The sequence below is a fragment of the Lissotriton vulgaris genome, chromosome 2_1 (genome assembly GCF_964263255.1).
Source record: "Lissotriton vulgaris chromosome 2_1, aLisVul1.2, whole genome shotgun sequence".
In the NCBI taxonomy this organism is placed as follows: domain Eukaryota; kingdom Metazoa; phylum Chordata; class Amphibia; order Caudata; family Salamandridae; genus Lissotriton; species Lissotriton vulgaris.
The window spans coordinates 1,213,079,106-1,213,100,769 of NC_141687.1; the positions used below are offsets into that span (position 1 = coordinate 1,213,079,106).

General features: G+C 47.2%; 1 protein-coding gene across 2 annotated transcripts in view; it reads right to left on the minus strand.

The window, feature by feature from the left end:
* The window catches only part of LOC147732399 (opioid-binding protein/cell adhesion molecule-like), a 2,769,197-nt gene that overhangs the window by 1,287,456 nt on the left and 1,460,077 nt on the right, over positions 1-21,664 (minus strand). The window contains exon 3 of one of the 2 annotated variants that reach the window (XM_086956934.1): positions 13,218-13,302. In XM_086956934.1, the coding sequence (XP_086813060.1) occupies positions 13,218-13,302 (85 nt within the window). Of the gene's footprint in view, positions 1-13,217; positions 14,101-21,664 lie in introns of those variants that run through there. The other variant, XM_086956933.1, reaches the window with a different exon arrangement.

Below are 21,664 nucleotides of genomic sequence, written 5' to 3' on the forward strand. Positions count from 1 at the left end.
AATGATGCTGCTGGTGCTCTATATAATTTCAAGATGCAGGTTTTCTGGTCCCACCACCCAGAAGCAGCAGGAGACCAAACACCTTTTCCGGACCATCTGTGGTGGCTTGGTGCTCAAACCTACCAGACCTCGTGACAGCCAGTTTAGCACCCAGGATGAGGTGGGATTATGATGGGCATTCAGCACAAACTGTAGTTTCCTGGGGACTGGGTGGGAGAGGGTGTGGCATGAATCTTCCTCTGTCCTGTCATTTTTCAGAGCCCTAAAGGATCATGGGTGCTCTGCAGCTTGCGCACAATGCCACATGGCAGCAATCGTTTTCTTTTCAAAAATGCTTGGCCACCAGGACGTAACCAGATCATTTATAGTGCAGAGGGCCTTTTTGGGATGGCAGCTCTTGCAGGGTTCCAAGCCGGATGCCAGGCGCCCCATTGGTATCAGCAAATTTGTGGCAGTCCTGAGTGTACTGGGTAACGTCTATAGGTCCATGGGGAGGCTCACCTAATCAGGGCAGCATTTACAATGACTTTCTATGGGGATTTTGGGGGAGGGTAACTGGTGGCCAAGAACAATAAAGGTATGCAGGGAGGGCTGCAGCTCGCTCATTTGGAAATTTTTGAGGGCTTGTTGACTATTATGAGGCCGGCCTCAGAGCGAACAGCAAAGGGAATCTCTGGTAAGGTGGCTCAAAGGATAGGCAGATGGTCCTCGGAATGTTACAAGCGCTATGTTAGGTTGCACATGCTGTAGGTGCTACTAAGGCTGCTACTATCCATGTTTATTTTCATTCTCTCACAGTTTTCCTGACCTGTGATGCAGGAAGTAACTCTGCAGTACCACGTTTATAGTGCAACGCCAGTGCACGCCGCAGTGCCACAGTTGACAGAAGTGTGGATAATAGGCTATTCTTATATGCCACGGATCAAGCATGTTTTTCTGCAGTTAGCTTTGATAACTGGGCCCGCCAGGTGGGCTTCCATGTGTCTTTCCATGGGCAAGGTGAGCTCCGTCTGGTACAGTTGAGGAGCACCCTTGAATCATGGCTACCCAAGGGGTGTACGCCTCTAGGGGTTGTGGTGGTGCATTTGGGTGACAATGATTTGGTATACCTTGCTAGGAGAGGGATTTATGAAGAACTGATTACTGAAATGGGATGGTTGGCAAAGAAATTATCGCAGGCAGTCATAGCATGGTCCCACATCATCCCACACTTGCAATGGCGGGGATAGGAGTCAGTCTGAGCCCTCAATCAGTCTGGGAAGCGTATTAATAAGAAGGTTGACAAGTTGTTTAGATCACCAAAGCTGCAGACTATCACACATGGGTGCATACAGGGGGAGCACTTTTTTGTCCGGGATGGGGTTCATCTAAACTGGGTAATGAGATGTTCCTGGAAAATATTCTGGCCTGGTTGATGCACAGGCCAAATTGTGCATGATCCTCTTGAGGAGAGGACAGATAGTAAGCGAACTATGCTGGCCTGTGGCATGTGAGATCATGATTGGTGGAGCACTTCTGGTCCATAGAAGGCATTCCTTTTTACTTGGGATAGGAGAGGACAGCGGTCTCACAAGGCCCTCCAGGAGGTGCTTTCAGCAAGTGAGCTAGAGGGCGCGTGGGCATCAAAGCTAGCAACATAGGCCAGTGAGGGGGTAATGAGGGTGTAGGGGGTGCCCAAGGTAGGTAACCTGGTGGGCAGACATATCCCCTGCCCAAGATCCCTGTGGGGGACCTCACAGGTTGACCAGTCATGATCTCACTCTCAGGCTCAATACAGAATGCGCAGGGACAAGACAAGATATGGTTAGGAATGGCTATGTATTAGAATCTATGTTAAGGTTAGCCAATCATCACATTGTAAATAATAATGTATGGGGTGCATATTAATTGTGGAAAATTATATTGGGATAAAAAAGGTTTTGAGATATATGATGTTTTTGTGTTATAATAAATATGGCTGGAGGTTTTACGACCCCCAACCCAAAGAGTGTGCAAAAAGAAAGTGTTGTGTGCTGTCTGTGCAAAGGGGATGAAGGGGAGCACAGGGCTCCCTGGGGCCTATGTCAGGTCAGGGGAAGGAACCCGATAATAACTGACCATATGCCAAGGCACCCTTGCCTAGGGGGCACTGCGCCTATAGCAGGATGCCGGTACCTGACCGAGGGGCTGGGGGTGGCGGTGTGTGACGCTGCCCGCACCAGTCACCAGAAGATGAACAGGTATTGGCCGGCAGGTGCAAGGCAACCCGGAAGCAGTTAAAGACTTCTGAGTCCCTTTTGATCCGGTTGACGACTGACCCCCCCTTTAAAAGGGGCAGCAGGGTGGTGAAGTGGTCTCTTTCACCGCTCACTGCTCCAGAAATAGGAGATGCTGCTGGCTGCCTTGCACTGGATTATTTTATTAATCTTCTGTTTTGTCCCACTTACCATTATCTTAGATAGCGTTTTGATGGTGTTAATATTTTCCTTTGTTGCATGTTGCTAATGTGTTCCTTAATAGCCTCCATGGGCCCGATTCACAGAATGAACTTAAGACTCAATCCTAAATGTACTACTATTTTGGCATTCACAGAATGCACTTAATAGTTTTGGCATTCACAGAATGAATTTACTACTTTTGGTATTCACAGAAGTTAGGATTTTGTCTTAAGTTTGTCTTAAGACAAACTTAAGACAAACTTAAGACAGACTTAAGTTAGGATGTTGTCTTAAGTCTGTCTTAAGTCTGTCTTAAGTTTGTCTTAAGTCTGTCTTAAGTCTGTCTTAAGTTTGTCTTAAGACAAACTTAAGACAAAATCCTAACTTCTGTGAATACCAAAAGTAGTAAGTTCATTCTGTGAATACCAAAATAGTAGTAAGTTTAGGATTGTGTCTTAAGTTAATTCTGTGAATCGGGCCCCACGATCTGAGTTGGCATGTTGTTATTGTCTGATTCCATGCTCATTTGTATTTAACCACCTTTTCTTGCAGTAGAGTAAGTGTTTTTTGTCGTATTTATGGTATCCTTGGTCTGCGGGTGCGGTCATGATTGGTGGTGCACTTCTGGTCCATAGAAGGCATCCTTTTTCATTGGGATAAGTGAGGACAGCGGTCCACGGCCAGACTGGTCATAGTGGGCACCGGGCATTTCCCCAGTAGGCCGTTAGGGTGGGGGCCGGTTTTGAGCCCCTGGGGGGCTGTTTTTGTTACCGGGGGTCGGCAATATCGGCCTCCGGTAACAAAATCGTCCGAAACCGGCCCTCGCAAACTGGTCAGCTGCACTCCCTGTCACCCCAGGGAGGGGCCGCCAGGCAGTGTGCCAGGGCCGGTTTCTGTTCCCAGTCCGGCCCTGCAGCGGTCTCACAGGGCCCTCCAGGGGGTGCTTCCTGCAAGTCGACGAGAGGGTGCAGGAGTTGTGGGGGTACACGCTGCCAACATGCCCTTACGGTCAATTCCCGCACCGGCGCATTAGCGTCAAAGCTAGCAGCACAGGCACTTGCGGAAACAATGAGGGTGTAGGGGGTGCACGAGGTGGTAACCTGGCAGGCAGACAGGCCTCCTGTGCACTATCACTCTGGGGACCTCACAGGTTAACCATTCAAGATCTCACTCGTAGGCACAATGCAGGATACGCAGGGGCATTGGGCCTTGCATGGTGAGAGCCAGGCTTGAGAGAGGGAATGGTGCCACGATTCCTGCAGCTCATATCACACCAGAGGAGGAGCCGCAGAGGAAGGTTCTGGAACCCAGCAGGTATGGACTGCGCCTCAGAAAAGCAATTCCACATGGGGAAAACAAGGCTCTTTTCTTGTGTTTTTTTTCTTTCCCTGGTCCTTGTTAGGCTTCTGAGAAAGTATTGTTGTTCATTGGCGACGCTGACTCATCTTTCAATAGCTAATATCACGTTATAGAGGTGACTGAGTATGGCAGGCCATTAAGGAAAGGGACTGAGGCGAGACTGCAACTGGGTGAACTAATGAGTGGTGAGGATTGAATGAGATAAATGACGTAGGTGCTGCAAATTGGAGACAATGGTGGGTCAGGTGACTCAGGTCACTGACTGAGTCAGAAAATGAATGAGTAAGGTGGAAAAGTACAGAAGGTGAGTGAAACCATTATGTGAGGTCAGTGAGAGAAAGAACAAATATGTGAGTGAGGTGAGTAATTACAATGAGTGAGGGAAGTGAGCAAGCAAGAAAGGGAAGTGAGCAAGCAAGAAAGGGAATGAGCAAGTGAGAAGAAAGAGTTGACAGGAACAGGTGAGAGAAATATCGGTCAGGGAGCGAGTGAGGTGTATTTGTTGACGTCTATATTCTACACTGCTAGTGGCGGTTCCTCCATGAGGGCGTTTTTGGGCGTCGCCCCCTCATTATTTTGCCCAAGGCAGCTGTGAGCAGTGCTTTGAATAAAACTAAAAATATGTGTAATAAGTGTTATTAACACCTTTGATAAGTGAAAGTAAACACTCACTTATTACTCTCTGCCCGCCCACTGCAGTCAGCACACAGTCTCAGCAGCGGGCGATCACATGTGTGTGACGCACATTATTACATTCTAGGCTTCCCGGCTTAGGGAGGTGGGGCTAGGAGCAGTCAGAGTGAGTGCAGTGTAAACAACTGCGCATGCCCGCTGGTCGGTGCCTTTCCCTGACCAGCCCGACATGCACAATTTTCAGTACTCTGGCATCTAGAATGAAGGAGCCGGGGGGAGTGGTGTCGAAGCCGCATCCGCCGGTCTCCTGATGAGCGGCGACTTGTCCTGCCCTGGCCAATCCAGGCATTGCAAGCAGCGCCTGGATTGGCTGATTTAGTGTCTCCAGACAGAGAACGCAGAGCCAGAGGGAATGAGCATGCCACTGGACTCCTGCATATTCACCAATCACTGCACGGCTTTACTGTGAAACTGTGCAGTGATTCGTTAATATGCCCTAGCTCTGAGCCTTTCTCTCTCCCCCTCTCCTCTGCGTGCGTAGGTATGCGCCATTACACGTGACAACAGGGAGTGTGACCTCGCCGCCGTGGTGGCCCCTTCCCTGCGTCAATGCCAGGGCCTAGCACACAACCAGGCCTCGCACACAACTTCATTAAGTTGGCGTTGGCTGGGCAATGTGCGTTGGTGTCCTAAAGATTCGGATCAGGATCCAGAAACGTGACGTCACGTGAGTAGATGTCGCATCATGTTGAGTCGCTATGGCCTCTCCATTTGTTTTACCCTCAGTGTGTAATAGACCAAACCTTAACTCCGCAATAGTACCAGTCTCAATCTCTTTGAAACTGAATCAAAGGCAGTGACTGGTTGTGTACATTACAACCCGTCCCTTCATTTAATATACGCTCATGAGACTCTCTTTTCGTTGAGCACTTTACAGGCGCGCCAGTTACCAGGACACACCGGCAGTGATGGGTTGTACTGTACAACCCGTCATCACTGCCTTTGCTGTAACTTCACAGAGACTCGTTTTTCTTGGGGCGCTTTATATGAGCACCAGTTACCAGGGCATTTTACATGTCCTGGTAACTGTTGTTCATGTAGACCTCAGCAAATTTGCGCTATAATAAAACTGAAAAACGAGTCTCTTTGAAGTTACATCAAAGGCAGTGATGACAGGTTATACAGTACAACCCGTCACTGCCTTTAATTTAACTTTAAATAGACTTGTTTTTCAGTTTAATTATAGCGTAAACTTGGAGTGTTTTACATGAGCGCCAGTTACCAGGACACACAGTCCGTGATGGGTTGTACTGTACCACCCGCCCTCACTGCCTTTGCCTTAACTTCAAAGAGACTTGTTTTTCAGTTTTAATATAGTGTAAACTGTGAGTGTTTTTCATGAGCGCCGGTTACCAGGACCTATTGTATGTCCTGGTAACTGGCGCTCATGTAAAACACTCCAAGTTTGCGCTATAGAAACCTGAAAATCGAGCCCCTGAAGTTACATCAAAGGCAGTGACCGGTTGTACTATTGCAGACTTAAGGTTTTGGACATATCTGAATCACAGGATGTTGAGCCCACTTGAAGCTTCAATCTGCTTTCTCAGCTCTAAAGGCAGTAGCTCTAGCCATACTACACAACCTCGCCCACAAGAATGGAAGCATTTGCAATATATTATATGAAAAAAGTCATAGTAGTTGTTTATTTATCTTATGCAATTGATAGCCATTGACAAAGCCAATAGTCCTGGCTTGGTGTATGTAGTGGTAATGTTACTTGTTGTGTTATAGATCTGGACGAATGGACAGAAGCAGCAAAATACCAGTGGGGCACATACTATGCTTAGTACAGATTTTTAACTTAACTGTCTTAAGATGTACCCTTAATTACAGCGGCCATGCCCCTATGCTCTCATACCCACTGTTTTTTCATCCCACTTAAAGCCCTGTGTGTCACTGAAAGAAAATGAAAGTGGTCACTCTCTGGGAGGCAGAGAAGGGAACCATGAAGGTGCCCAAGAGGTTGAATGCTCCTGCTGGCGCCTTTGCAGTAGTCCGGCAGTCCAGTCCCCATGATGCAGCCAATCCTCAGATCTTGTAGCTACCACTTCTGGATTGAAGAAAGCATTTGTTAACCTGACACAGGGGGAGTGGGAATGTTTTTGAGGTGTGTGATTCACAGCACCATGGTTTCACAACTCAAGCATCATCTTTAGACAGGAATGGTGTTCTCAAAGTGAGAACAATAAAGCTTGGCTTTTGATGCAATTCAAAACACTCCTTCCAGAAGTGAGCTCTGCATCATCATCATGTATCCATTTGTCATCTCATTCTCACAGGCACCTATAAGGGAGGATCTCAACAATAATTTACAATAGTCACCATTTTGTTGCAAATAATAAAATGGATGAAAAGTCCTCACAACTATATTTACAAAGCAATTACATTTTCAAATAAAAAAAACGAATTTTTCAACATGTAGCCAGGTCATTCTGACTCACTCGCTGTGGTGCACTCCAAAACAAAGTTTACGCCTCACTGCTTTCAAATTTCACCAGCCGCCACTGTACACTGTACAGTGAACTGTCTCTTGTTGAGGGACGTGTGTCGCAATGCACAAGCATACAAATGTTCAGGGCACAGAACAATGTATCAACTTCTAGATTCCCACATGGTGTGGCTTGTTCTGTTCATTCCTTTGCTTATATAAATGTGAAATCTGCTCAGTACTTACACAGCAAGCAGCAGTTGAGTTAGGCTACTGAGCAGATGAAAAGAGTACCTGTAGGGGATCACACAGGGGGGTCAAACTGGGACGACAGGACTCAAACTCAGGCTTCCTTGTTACACATCGCCCATGTTAATTCATGGGGCACATCTAGGAAGTCATTTTGTCTACTGATGGACACCTCTGTCCCCAACCATTCTCCTCAATAAGGCCAGCACACTGCCAGACCCTTGCTGGAGCTCCTTCGGAAGTTTTCAGAGTTGGGTTCCGGTGAACTGCCTCTCGTACCTGTGAGGCATGCAGTGAGGGTGGCTTGAGTTACGTTCACTAGAGGTCCACGAGAGTTCCCCCACAAAGACCTCCACATGCGACACAGAAGATATGACATACATCTGAGTATACTGTGCCTGTAGCGGCATTTACCATTTGCAGAACATTCAACAGGGGCAGTTAGACAAAACCTTTTGCACATATCAAACACAGTCTATATGTCATACATTTGGGTGTCATGAACAGTACTTCTCTCAAGCGGATACAACACATGGACTTGTGACAGAACACACTTGACAGATCTCCTAACATTCATTGAACAAGAGATAGCTAGATAAGCCTATAGTAGCAAAAAAAACAATCAGGAAATGCTTTTCTTATCCATCTACCAGGCAGTGGCCTATCCGCCATCTTGGTATTTGGGTAAGCAGCTTGGTGAAGCCCACTGGTGCCATTCCATTAGACTTCAAGGTCACGCTCCTCCAAAACATCCAACATTTTAGTCACCTTCCTGGAGAACGGACAGGCATAAACTGACATTCGAAACTCTATCTGGATCAGACTGCAGCCTCCTACGGAATCCTGAGAAGCAAGTTTGGAAGCACATGGACTGCCATTAGCGCTCCAAAGCCATACCAGTGACAGAATGTGCGCTATATCAATGCATTAAACATAACATTAAACGTATTTTCAGTACTTAGACTATTTTACTTAAGATAACAGGAGCCTAGGAAACGCATCCGTGTCCGTGATGTGCAAGTTTTGGGGTAGAGCTATAGAGGAAAAACACCCACACAGGCATATAAGTACATGTAACCGCCAGCACATACACACTGTAGTCCACTCACTTCAACAATATGCTCAAAATAGGGCTACACCCTGAAATCTGCCATGCAGACAAAAGCAACAGTGACGTTCCGTCTATCAACTGCCCACGAAGCTCCGCATATGTATAAACCATGCTTCCTTTCTGCCCTATACATAAGATATATAATGAAACTCTGATTCAATCCACAGGTTTACGGTTTAAGGGTCTGTTCGGTGTGAATTGGGAGTTAAGTGAAAGGCTTCAGAACTGGAAAGCCTTTTCTTTGGGAATGGGGGTTAATAATAGAAGGGTTCCAAGGCAGGCAGCGCCGGAAGCACGCGCAGGAAGGATTGCCACAATGAACTTGTCACTCACACACCGAATGCTGAGAAAGAATATCACTGGAAGCTTCCAACTCTGCTCTGCGTGACCCATACCTGTCAATCTTCAGAGTATGTATCACATTAGTGGTAGTGCCCATGCTGCAGACTCGAGGCGCTAACAGCCCCACATCGCTAGAGGGCGAGCATCGAGTACTAGGGCTTGCAGCCCCTTGCAACGGGGTGCCAAGCTCTTTGGTACAGCATGGTTCTGGCTTTCATAGGCTCCAGCATCACAGTAACAGTGCCAGCGCCTGCCTCCGCCGAACTCATGTGTTCTGCGTGGCACTGTCTGCCGAATGCTCAGGGTATCGCCTGCCTCAGACTCAAAGCGCTATGAGTTCACATGACTAGGCACTGAGCCGCCCCCTTGCAACCTCTGCCATCTGTGTGCCAAGCACCCCCATTCTCTGTAACACCAACTGCTCCATGCTTAGGGTGTCACAGACCTGCTACCAGGAGCTAACCTCAGACTCTTCTCTTCACTAGACAGTGAGTTTCAACAATGCGTGCCATGAAACGTCTGCCCCTTGGAGGCCACACCTTCCTGTCCCCTTCCCTATGCTTGGGATATTACAGTAGTGGTACCAACACACAGCTTCAGACTCAAGGCGCTATGGGCATTGCATCAGCAGAGAGTGATCTTAACACACCTGGTGCACTGTCAACCTCAGCACCTAGGTCACAAACATGCCTGTCCCATGTCACTCCTATCTGCAGATGCTGAGGACATCTGTTTCATTAACTCATGGAAGAACATCACCCATGGTCCATTTCAATCATTAGATACACACGTGTGCACGACATATAGTAATATGTAAACACGTCTGTCCATCGTCCAATAGACTCATTGAAGCACAGCTGTCAAGGCACATCAGTAATCTATTGGGAAAACGCAACTAAAACCTGTTAAAGCACAAACCCAATCCCGACGCCAAACCCAGTGGGAAAATATCTGTTGAACTACCCTCCTCCCAGACCATTGACCATAAAGAAAGACATACCACAAACATGTGTTCATGCTCGCTCGATGGTCACGGGGGAACACATAACACCGGTCTGCCTCAAGCCTCTATGGAAAGCCCTTTACTGAGCTCCATATAAACGCCTCTTAGGATCACCTCCAGAGACCTGTGCTGTGATCATCTGTGAAGAAAACACACATAAACATGCTCCAGCCCCGTCTGTTGCCCTTGTGTGTAAAAAAAAAAAATCTGTACAAAATAAAAAAAACTGCATGTGTTCACACTTCATCAGTGACCGTTGAATAAAACGTCTGAATGTGCTGGTATGGAGGCTTTGTGAATCATGACAAAAACCCATCTGTTTTACTCCCTCCCAGTAATTCCTAAAGACATCATAGCGCATCTGTCCATGTACACTCTGTGAACCACATGTAATAAGAGATCGTCATGCTCCCCAGGCGTGCCTATGGAAAAGCATGCGCCCCAGTTTCCCCAGGCACCCCTGTAGGGGCCCACATGTTTAAACAGCGTGCCACGCACCGCCCGTTAGAACTACGTAAACGTACTGACGCATGATCCCCAGGGACCCCAACCTAAAATGTCTGTTTGCAGTGATTACTATGTAAAGATATGTCAGACACCTCTGCCCTTGTTCTCCCATTGATTCGTAGTAACATATCTCCTCGTATACCTCATTTATTCCTCGGAAAGAACACATTAAAATATCAGTACAGCCACCTTGTGGATTTCTCAGAAATGTCTCCTCATGTAAATCATGTGACACGCATACTCAACACTGCAGGCGATCTACCAGAGATCCGCTGTGCTAGAAATATTAAAATAATAAAAAGTGCATGACGCTTCGTAAATTCTGTGTAGGGCATCTGCAGCACTATCTGCCCTACTGCCCCAGTGACCTCCCTCAAAACCTCTCCGTGACAACTATGTACACTTTTTTTATTAAAAAAATGTCTGCCGGTGGTCACTCGGTGACCTCTAAGTAAAAGCATCTAAATATGGCTACTGATGCTTACTTTGTGCTATCATGTACAAAAAAAAATATATATGTATTTTCACTCCCCCCAGTAGGCTCTATGTAAACACGTCTAAAAATATCTGCCCACCTCTTTGGTAACTCCTATGTAACAAATATATGCATGCTTCCACAGTTACCTCTGTTCAAACCATGTTTCACTCTTTCCCTGGACTCCTTTGTAAACAAGCTTCTTTAAATATCGTTTCTTCTGAGTGAGATTGATATTAAATGAAAATATCTCAAAATAACTACATGCTCTCTCAGTGACCACCGTCTATAAATATCTGGCCGCACTTCTTCAGAAAACCCCTATGTGAGTCCTCTCAAGCAACGTCAGCCATTGATCCCACGGCATAAAAACATGGCAACTAGCTGTCCATGTTGACTCAGTAATGCCATGTAAAGCAACGTACGCAACTTCTGTCTATTATGGCCCAGGGACACCGACCTAGAAACATCTAAACATACCTGTACATTTCCCCTCGGGGGCTCAGGCTGAATCCTCGACATGTATCCTACAATAATCCCCAGTGACCTTACATAAAAGGATCTAAATTATTTGGCCATTTTTCTCTGTAACGCGCTTGATGAATCTGTCAATGTTCACCCAAAGCCCACTGTGCGCAACATCTGAAAATATCTGTCCCCGTTCCCCCTAACAGCTAAAGGGACTTCCCTTCATGTCCCCTTAGCGGCTTCTACGTAAACACACCTAAAACATTATCCGTCCGTGGTCATCTAGTGACCTTCGTGTAAAAAACACGGCGGTGAAAGATGTGTGGGAATGTGCTCCCTCAAGCAGATTAGGAAGAAAACTTGAAAGATACTCAAGACCCTCGACCTCGATGTTCCTCCTATAACCTTCTCCTAAAGCCCCATAACCTCACTCCCTTGGTACCCTCTCCGAAACCATCTATTAAAGACAACTCAAGCTCCCTCCCTGGAGACCCTCTCTAAAAGTATCTCTTAAAAATTACTTAAGCTTCCTAATTAGGGACCGTCCCTAAATATATTTCTTAAAGATTCGTCAAGCAGTAAAGGAACTCTCTCTGTCCAGCTCTTGAGGACCCCTCAAGTGTGGTACTTCGAGATTATACCCAGAAGCATGTCTCATGTATCCTACACACTTCTTACCTAGAGAACCTCCCTAAGAGCATCACTGAAGGTTGACAATCCCTGAAGTGCATAATGTAGAGGTCACCTCGAAAAGGCCCCCACAGCCCCGCAGTGTGGGGGACGAGCTCCAGGGGGCCCCCTAAGCACAATAACCTGGCCTGAGAGCTCCTGAGCGAGTCGGGAGGGGGGGGGGGGTTCCATGTACTTTGCAGGGGACCCCTTCAAGTTTTGTTACGCCACTTACAAAAAGCATATCCAGAAGACCACTATCTAGGGTGAAATGTTCCTTTATGATCCCACATTCTCCCTAGATAGGGCCCTGTTCAAATGCATCTCTTTAAAATCCATCAAGTGTTCCAATAGTGGTCCTCTCCAAAGCATGCTCCTCCTATGGGTCATCTCTAGAAGGATATCATAAAGGTACCTGCAGCTTCCTGTCAACGGACATAAGATCTATCAAGTTTCATATTGGGGGGGTGCTCCTGAATGCATCTCTCAAACAGCCTGCAAGCTCACCACACAGCGGTCACTGCCCTGCGACAAGCATTTCTTAAAAGACTTCAAAGCGCTTGGCCCATGATCCTTCTTTTGCAGGCACGCACTTGAACCGACTGCAAATAACATCAGACTTGTAACTCAGTCAGCGGCCCCCCCTAGAACCTCTCCGCAAGAAAATGTTGTGCAGACCACCTCAGATCACATGCTGCCCCATATTCCAGTAACCCCAAAGAATAAGGGCCTTGTCTGTACCCCGAATTCGCAAGCTCCATGTGGTCTTCAAGTAGGGGCACATGTCCTAAAGCTTAGTGCATCTCCCAAGAGACCTGTGTGTGGGGAGACAGCTTACAAACCTCAGGTCATGCTTCCGAATACCAAATATCATGTTACAGACCAACCATGCACAGCCAGACCCCCCATGGGCGAAATCATCTCCCACAGACATGTTGCTTCATGACTCAGAATGACACTTAAGATGTTTCCGACTCCCTTCAAATGGCCGCAGTTTGACACTGTGTGCAGACATCTTGTACCATGGTACTACTACCCATTCAAATGACACAGGCGTGCAGTTCAATTACAATGCTTCCTTATTCCACCGCATCCCCTCCCCCACCCCCGCACCCAGGTGACCCCTGTGTTTGAACATGGTTTACAGACACCTCTATAATTTCACATCACCTTAGTTCACCCTCCTGGATACGCCTGTGTTGGGCCACCACTAAAAGACATTTCATTTCCTACTCTCGTAGTGAACTTTACAGCACGGTAGACCCCCGCTAAAGACCTCAAGAGACCCCTGTGTCGGGACCCCCTTTTACAGACACCCCTGTAGAGGCACCTCTTTGACCTTTGGAACGTCAGAGGCTCCGTTGACGCCGCCACCTCTCTCGGTGACCACTGGGCAGCAGCACCTCTCACAGACGCCCAGTGGGAGCACCCCCACAGTAACCAGCATTAAAACCAACAACCCACCCGCAGGACAACCCCTTGAAAAGTCTTCCTACCTGAGGACGGCGTTCTCCCCTTGCCGGACCGTCACGTTGTCCATCGCCTTCGAGAAGGTGGCATCTCCGCTGCGCACGGGCACTCCTGCGGGCACAAGGAAGAGCAGTCTGAGAGACAGGACGACCAGGCACCTCCAGGGCAACACCAAGTACCCCCCGACACCCATCCTTGACAGACACCCCCTTTCCGGGCCACCCCTCCCGCCAAGCACAGAGGTCCGGGAGCCCAGGGGCGTCAGGGACTGAGAGGACGGAACCCAAGTCTTTCCTCGGGAGATGCTCCGCGCTCCCTTGGATCAGTCCAGGGGTCCCACCAACGGCATCCAAATGTGAGGGTTCCCTCACTAGTGTCTCGAGCCTCCCCAGTGCAAGAATGAACGCTGCATCAAAAGTTTATCGCCAAAGGGAGGAGTGGCGGATGTCAGACACCAAGGTAGAATGAAAGCTGAGATACACCACACTCTTCAAGCACAGACTCAACGCGCGGCTGCAGCCCTTCCTGACCGCCGACCCCCCATGTGCGCACGCCTCTGTCCAAGGGCAGGAGGAGGCATCCACGGCGGGCAACTTGGTGCGCGCTGCTCAATCCGCGGAATAGACGCCTGCAGTCCGCGGCTCTCCCCTCTGCCTGGGAGAGGGGCTGTAAATCTGCGCACAGCAGCCGCAGCAGGCAGCGCCAGCCCCGCGCCTCTCCTCTCTGCTCCGCGGTGGGGGAGACGAGCTGCTGCCGCGGCCAGCTCAGCTCAGCTCAGCTCTGCGGGAGGTTCACAAACTCTGCTCCTGGTCCCCTCCTGGTCCAGCGCAGCATCCGAGCCCCGGGATCACTCACACCGACTCCGTCTCCCCTGGTTGTCATGGCAGCAGCCCCATCACTGACCAGCACACTCACGCCGGCAGACACTCCGAAGAGACTTTACACATTCATCTCTGCGAGGGCAGCTCGCTGCAGCCCCGGCAGGGTTAACCCTTTCAGGAGAAGGTGGGGGCACTGAAGGGAGAGGTGGTCGTTTTCTTAGTGCTAGCCCACCTCAATCTAGCCGTATTAGCACACTCAACCCCTCCCTAAATAATCTCAAGGTACCAGCTTTGTGCAGACTCAAGTACACGGGGTGGAGGAATGCACCAGTGTTCTTAATACAGAAGCGCTGGAAAAGAGGCGCTATTAACCCACTGAGGCGCAGCACAGGCTGAGCAGAAGGATATACCGGTCCTCTCGACAGGCAGGCAAAAAACAGGCGCCCTCCGCCTCATTAACATTTGAGGTGCCGAGCATGCTGGCTTCACCCAGATGGCTCCCCTATTCAGATCCCCTTAGAAAGAGACAGAACTGGGCAAAGGGCCACTCTCACAACAGCCCCACGCTCACCATTTCAAAGAGTGCGCTCAAACACAAAACAGTCTCTTCAGAACACTCACTCATCCGGGCCAGAGCTCGTCCGTGGACTCTCTCCCCCCACGGATGATCCTGCCACGGGCAAAATCGCCGTTGCAGGGAGGAGCTGCACCAAAAAGCTCTGCATAAAAACTACGATGCCTAACACTATAGGACATGCATACGTCGAAAGGATAGCTCAGTCAGCTGGACACTTGCTATGGAACACTGTGCCCTGCAGGCAACAGACTCAGCCTTCATCCTTCCAAGGTTGACAAATTGAGGAGCATGCATGGGGCAATCGCAAAGTAATTTGAAGCACTCAAACAAGGCAACATGTTATTATTTAGGCTAAAAACACTTTTTTGTTATAACATAGCCGAACTGATCAGAAGAGGATATGGCTTGACATACCAGGACAAGACAATATAAATAAAATAACAGGACACAAAACAAAACATCCAGGTCAACCAATAAACTATCACTACAAGCCAAGCCATGAAGAATGGGTCTGCTTCCCCTCACTTAAAGCATGCCTAGGTTGGGTGTAGGTGCAATAATGCAGATTCACAAAAAGAGCTGCTCTTTCTATCCTCTGTCATGTTCCTTTAGAAAACGGTTCCTACGACCTTTATGTACAAAATATGGCATAAGACTAAGCGCTCAAGCAATTAACTTACTGATAGGAATGGAACATCTGGATATAGCAATTGCACTCGGTAACTATCTGAAAGGGGTGAACCATGTGGCGCGGGAACAGTTAAAGAAATTATACTGAGGAACCTCCTTGTCAGAAATAATCAAAGGATAAAATGCGAGGGTTGTAAGCTCACAAGATGCTAGATTGTACTGTAAGTGAAGAATGATAAATGTAACAAACTTGCCTAATTTTAAAATGTAATAATCTCCAGTTTTATTATGTATAGCATGTTTTTAAAATCATTTTTAACGATTTTATATATTAGCTACCCATGGAATGTCTTTTTAACATAGGAAAAGATATAGGGAGCGGTACAGAGAGTAACTGCCTGAATTTATACATTTTGTATGGTTTTGATATTGATTAATTTTGTATAATGCGAAGCATTTTATTCGATCTCAAGGTTTAAAGACTACGGTCTAAATAAACAGTGTTTCTCTCTCTCAAACTACCCATGGTCCCTGAGAGTTTAGTGGTGGAGGAGCTACACCGCCCGCAAACGCACTGCCAAACCCAAGTACCAACGGCCCGCCAGAACAGGAGTTTTATACTGTCTGGCAGGCGGTTCTTTGGCGTCCCCATGGCGGTGCCTATGAAATAGGCATCGCAATGGAAACGTCAAAGGCAGTACCTGCATGGCATGGACTGCTGCAGTACAAGCCGTGCCTTACTGGTGTGCATCCACGTGGCGTGAGGGAGCACGTTTCCTGATGCCACACTTTACATGGCGGTCGCACTGCCATGAAAAGTGTGGCGGTGAGGAAACTCATAATATGATTAGCATATTGCGGCCTCAAGACTGGCACGCCACTGCCAGGGATCTCTGATTCTGGCAGTTGCGGTGGTCCCAAGCAGCCTGACCGCTCTTGTCATAATAGGGCGGTCGGGAGACCGCCACCACCATGGCCCCTATAAGTCTGGCAGTTTGTGGACTGCCAGACACGTAATAACCCCCAAAGATATAGAAAGGAGTAGAAAGAGAGCACAGAGATTGCACCCTGAGACACAACTACTAGTCTGTCAATAGTTTGTAGTTTTTCCTACTTTTAATACATTTACACAAGGATGTTGATTCTCTCTGGAAACCAGCAACGTGTCCTTGTGAGCACAAGCTGGTGCTGAAAATGGATGTCTTGTATTCTCATAAGCTACTACTACTTAAAGGTTCTCAATTACAAAAAAAGAAATGTGTCCTTGTGTGACGCAACGGGTGCTCATGTAAAGTGCTCTCATACCTGATACCTTTGGGTTGCGCTACGTAAAAGTCAGAAAAAAATAAATTAACCAACCTGGTACGGAAATTCAGCTGAGCTGAATGTGCCAGGATTATAAGTAGACACAGGCACATTTGTATGTTTTTGACACGTGAAAGCTCATAATTTTCATGAAAATGATTTGTAGTACATGAGATAGACTTGGCTGGTCATCTTTGTGAATCTGGTGCATGAAGTTTGCCCTCCTCTACGAAAGTCTTGTCAGTGTACTTTTCTTACAGTGTCTAAGGTAATGTAGGGACACCTCTTGCGCAGAGCCTGCTGCTGCGGCGCACATCCTGTTTCACAGTGCCCAGAACACTGTTACATTTGCTAAATTTACATGAAACAGCATAAGCAGAAAGCCCCCAAAAAGTATGCAAAATACACAAAACCCAATTATCAGGGTTTACAAACAATTAACGTTGCATAATGAAAATGTAATCTGGTCCTAATTAGAACTCAAAAACTGAAGAACACTGCACATCTCAGCTGCAAATGATACCTACAGAGCCATCCTGCCTCCTGAGAACCATTTTCTTATCAATAAACAAGAACATACACCACTTAAATTGTTGCTAAAGCCATGATTTTCAAGTGGATGTCTCAAAGCTAAAAACTCTGCAAACTCTACAAACCTGCTACCTGTCCCGTCAACCTTTGCATAGGTTGCAAAAATAAATACATAAATAAAAAGCCCTTTGCAACTTCACACAACTTTTTAATGTCTTGTGACGCGTGGCATTTTCTTGTAAAAAATGTGAACAGCATACATGGATCACCAAGTTCTGCATCTTTTCTTTTCTCACACTCCCCATTTTACCAGTTTTCTTGACCAGTGTTATTTGGCATGCTTAGCCAACACGCGTGTCACATCACCCATTTGAACTGATGTGACACGTGTGGGGGCAAAGTAAAACATGTTGACCTTAAAGCTCTTGTCCATATATTTTTAATATTGGGAGATGAGGGTGGGAGTGACAAGGGGAAGTATTTTCCGGTTATGGGCATGATTTACTTTATAGTATCATTCACTGGGGACAGACACTACACTTAAGTGTAGCGTAATGGCAGGAAATGCATGAAACTCACCCAACTACAAATGCAGATAAATAGGAAATATGCAAACCTTTGCACGTGCAGTAAAAACTTTTCACACCTCTTCCCTAAACATAAACCCAGTGTCCTAGCTCTGCAGTAAGAGGTCTCTTTACCACCCACCTGGAGTCAACACAATCCTGTCCTATTAAGTCCGGGTGGCTCAGGCAATGAAAATCTGCGGCTGATCGATTTCCACAGCGAGTAAATAACCCCTCTGACCTATTTACAGCATGGTTTCCGATATTTATTTTACTTCGGCCTATGCCTGGGAGCAGGCGTCTGCACACTTAGCAGAGGAGACTGCCACAGAGAAGGGTGGCCCACGCTATCATTCCTCTTCCTGGGCTTGATGTGGTTTCTCCTTGATCTGTGTTCTGTTGCCAGTCTTGTTCTCGTGGAGGGACTTCTCCTGCTAATTGCCTTGAAGTATGCTACAAATCTTTCTCGAAACCTATGGTTCGTTCTAATAACCGAGGCCCATTACTGGCGCCACACAGGAGCCGTGGCGGTTCATCACTGTGAAATCCTTGCTCCTATTGGCCCGTTTCTCAAAGATTCTTGTGACCCTTAGTTTTATTTAGGTACACAGTCAGTATGTTTTTTAATAAAGTCCTATCTCGTATAAACAATGACCATCTTTAATCACACATGTTATTACTCTTTTTTAACCTTTGTAATTTTATACTTTGGTCTTAATGTAATGGTTTTAAGTAACCACACAATAAAGTTATTCATTCATTCATTCATTCATTCATACTCTTTTTTTAACCATATTTTATTGGCATTTAATCTGTAATATCACATACATCGCCTTATGATGAATACGTCTTCAGCCCACATGTTATTAATTACTCATATGCAAAATTGTACAAACTTGGTGCCATTTTTACATTTGAGCAAATCTAGAGTGGTTGTCTCAGGGATCGCTTACAAGCCTGCAAGTTTGAGGATATTTAGAAACTTTATAAGATGCATTCCCACCTGGATGTGGTAGAATATTTACTCCTGTCGTGGTCAGGAGTAAATTCCTAACTATCATTTGAACGTGGAGGCAACTCATTAGAAATTATGGCTGTGTAATAGCTGGGTGACAGAGGGGTTCATCTATGTAGGAAAATAGTTTCACAGCATAGCACACGAGAGAGCATACGTTTTAAATGGAGATGAACTTCTGTCGAAAATTTGGACATAAGTGCATGATACACTTATGCATGTGTAAATGCCTATGTGTGTGAGTGATCAAGAGAAGCTGTCATAGATCCCCAAAAGTGCTCATGGGTATTTTATAATTCACAACAATAGTAAAATGTACTCTAAATGTGAGCGTAGACCTACGGGTGTATTTCTGAATTGTTGAGGAACATCGTGGGCTTGGTCTATCGATGTGGGTGTCAAGTAATTGATTCAAGGGTGTGTGGGAGGTGTAGGCATGGTTTCTTGCGGGTTTGGGTGTTTGAAGAGCTGTAGAGACGAAGCCTTGCTGGCCTGGCGGACAGGGCGACCGACGGCCAAACTCTAAATAACCCCATCAATCTGCTACTCAGGATCAGGACTGTACTGGCCGTTGCGAGCACCGGGCATTTCCCCGGTGGACTGCCAGGGTGGGGGCCAGTGTTAGGACAGTGGGGGCTGTTTTTGTTACCGGGGCAGCAATATCGGCACCCTGTAACAAAATAGTCTGAAACCAGCCCTAGCAAACAGCTTGGGCGCTCCACCCTCCTCCACCCTAGGGGGGTCGGCCAAGCAGTTTGCCCGGGCCAGATTCAGTTACCAGTCCGGCTCTGCTCATGAGTGGCTGCCTGCCATCCTCACATCTGCAAAGAGTGTGCAGCTGGTGCTATCTGCAAATAGTTGAAATAAATGTACAATAAATATCTCCATACAAAGGGGGCCTTAATCTGTAACTCATATACCTAGCTTTATGGATCAAATCAGCCCAAGAACTGAGAAGAATTAGAATCCGGAATCTTATCCCTACCTCAGAAATAGGCCCCCTCGAGGTCCCAGTCTCTTCCTTCAGTTATGGGCCCACTCAATGGCCTAAGATCTGCTGTCCACCAGATTCTGTTCCACAACGAGGTGTCTCTGCCGAAGGGCATGATTTCCGTTTTGTCTGTGTTGAGTTTAAGAAAGTTGGTATTCAGCATAGAAGAGCAGAGAGTGACAGGAAAGTGGTCACAGGCAGGACAAAAGCAGAGAACTGAGAGAGCAAAGAGTGACAGGAAAGCAGACACAGAACACTACAAAAATTAGAGCAAAGAGTGAGAGAGCAAAAGTTACAGGAAGGAGGAGGGAAGCAGGAGCGTGAGGCTGGAAGCCTCGATCAGTGTTGGAGCTGGCTCCACAAGGCATAGTCGGAGGACTTGGCACAGGTAAGTGGCCCAGGCAGGCCCAGGTAGTGTCTGCTTAATGGATGGTAAACGCTGCGGCTGAAATTAAGTACGAGTGGGTGGGGGAAGGAGTTCCAGGGGCAGTGGGCTACAGAAGCAGCAGGAAAAGCAGGTGGTAGTGTAGTGCTGGGAACAAAAGTGGGGAGGTCACGGAGGGTCCATCATGGGGAGCTGACAGGGGGGGAATCAAGAAAAGGCTGAAGCAGAGGTGAATCTTTTTCTGCTGATATGGAAGATATAGTGAAAAAATATTTACCAACGAGACGTAAAGTAAAAAACCATGGAAGGCCATCACTTCCAAAACTTCATCCGCCCTCACGCCATGAATGTACATCACTGGCTTTGGGAGGGAGAAAGGGGGGCAAGCATACCGACCACCTTTTGTGTGTGTAAAAGGCCGCTTTATTGAAACAGGTGCACATCACACTTTATTAAAACTGGCAAACTGCCTTACAAAACTAAAACCTCTCTAAACATCGAGTTACCTGACCCCCTTCACTTTTCCTCCACCTACCCCTACGATCCCCACATGATAAAAATCCCCCAACCTGCAATATACACTATATAACTTCTAATACATTAAATAATACACCATTTTATCACCTACATCATAACTCCAAACCTCTCAAGACCTACAGTCCTATTTGCCTTCTTGCAACTGTAACTAACTACTCTCTAATGTAACTTCCAAACTGCTTAACCTTTCCCTGCTTCAGTTCCCCAACTCCCTAACCTAAACATTTTCTGGCAGAAAAACCTCCCACAAAAACCCAAAGCCCAGGGAGGGTGGGCGGGGACCAAGAAAAACCTATCTACCACGCTCCCAGCCACCAGGTAACCAGTCCTAAAATGGTGGCGGGGAAAACGCGGGCACCCCTTATAAAACCCTTGGGCTTGTAAATCTAAAATTGGGCTGCCTTTGGGCAACTCCCAGGCAGCCCAAAGCAGCGAAATGGCCACTCTCGCTCTTGCCCCGTCTCTTCCTTCAGTTATGGGCCCACTCAATGGCCTAAGATCTGCTGTCCACCAGATTCTGTTCCACAACGAGGTGTCTCTGCCTTAGGGCATGATTTCCGTTTTGTCTGTGTTGAGTTTAACCCCTTCGACACTCATGACGAGCTCAGCTCGTCATGATATAGCCCTCTCATACACTCATGACGAGCTGAGCTCGTCATGAACAATGGGATATCAGAAGAAGCAGCACAGCAGGGGAAAACCATTAGCAGCGATGGTGTTAAGAAAGTTGGTATTCAGTATAGGAGAGCAGAGAGTGATAGGGAAGTGGTCACAGGCAGGACAAAAGCAGAGAACTGAGAGAGCAAAGAGTGACAGGAAAGCAGACACAGAACACTACAAAAATTAGAGCAAAGAGTGAGAGGGCAAAAGTTAAAGGAGGAGGGAAACAGGAGCGTGAGGCTGGAAGCCTCGATCAGTGTTGGAGCTGGCTCCACAAGGCATAGTCGGAGGACTTGGCACAGGTAAGTGGCCCAGGCAGGCCCAGGTAGTGTCTGCTTAATGGATGGTAAACGCTGCGGCTGAAATTAAGTACGAGTGGGTGGGGGAAGGAGTTCCAGGGGCAGTGGGCTACAGGAGCAGCAGGAAAAGCAGGTGGTAGTGCAGTGCCGGGAACA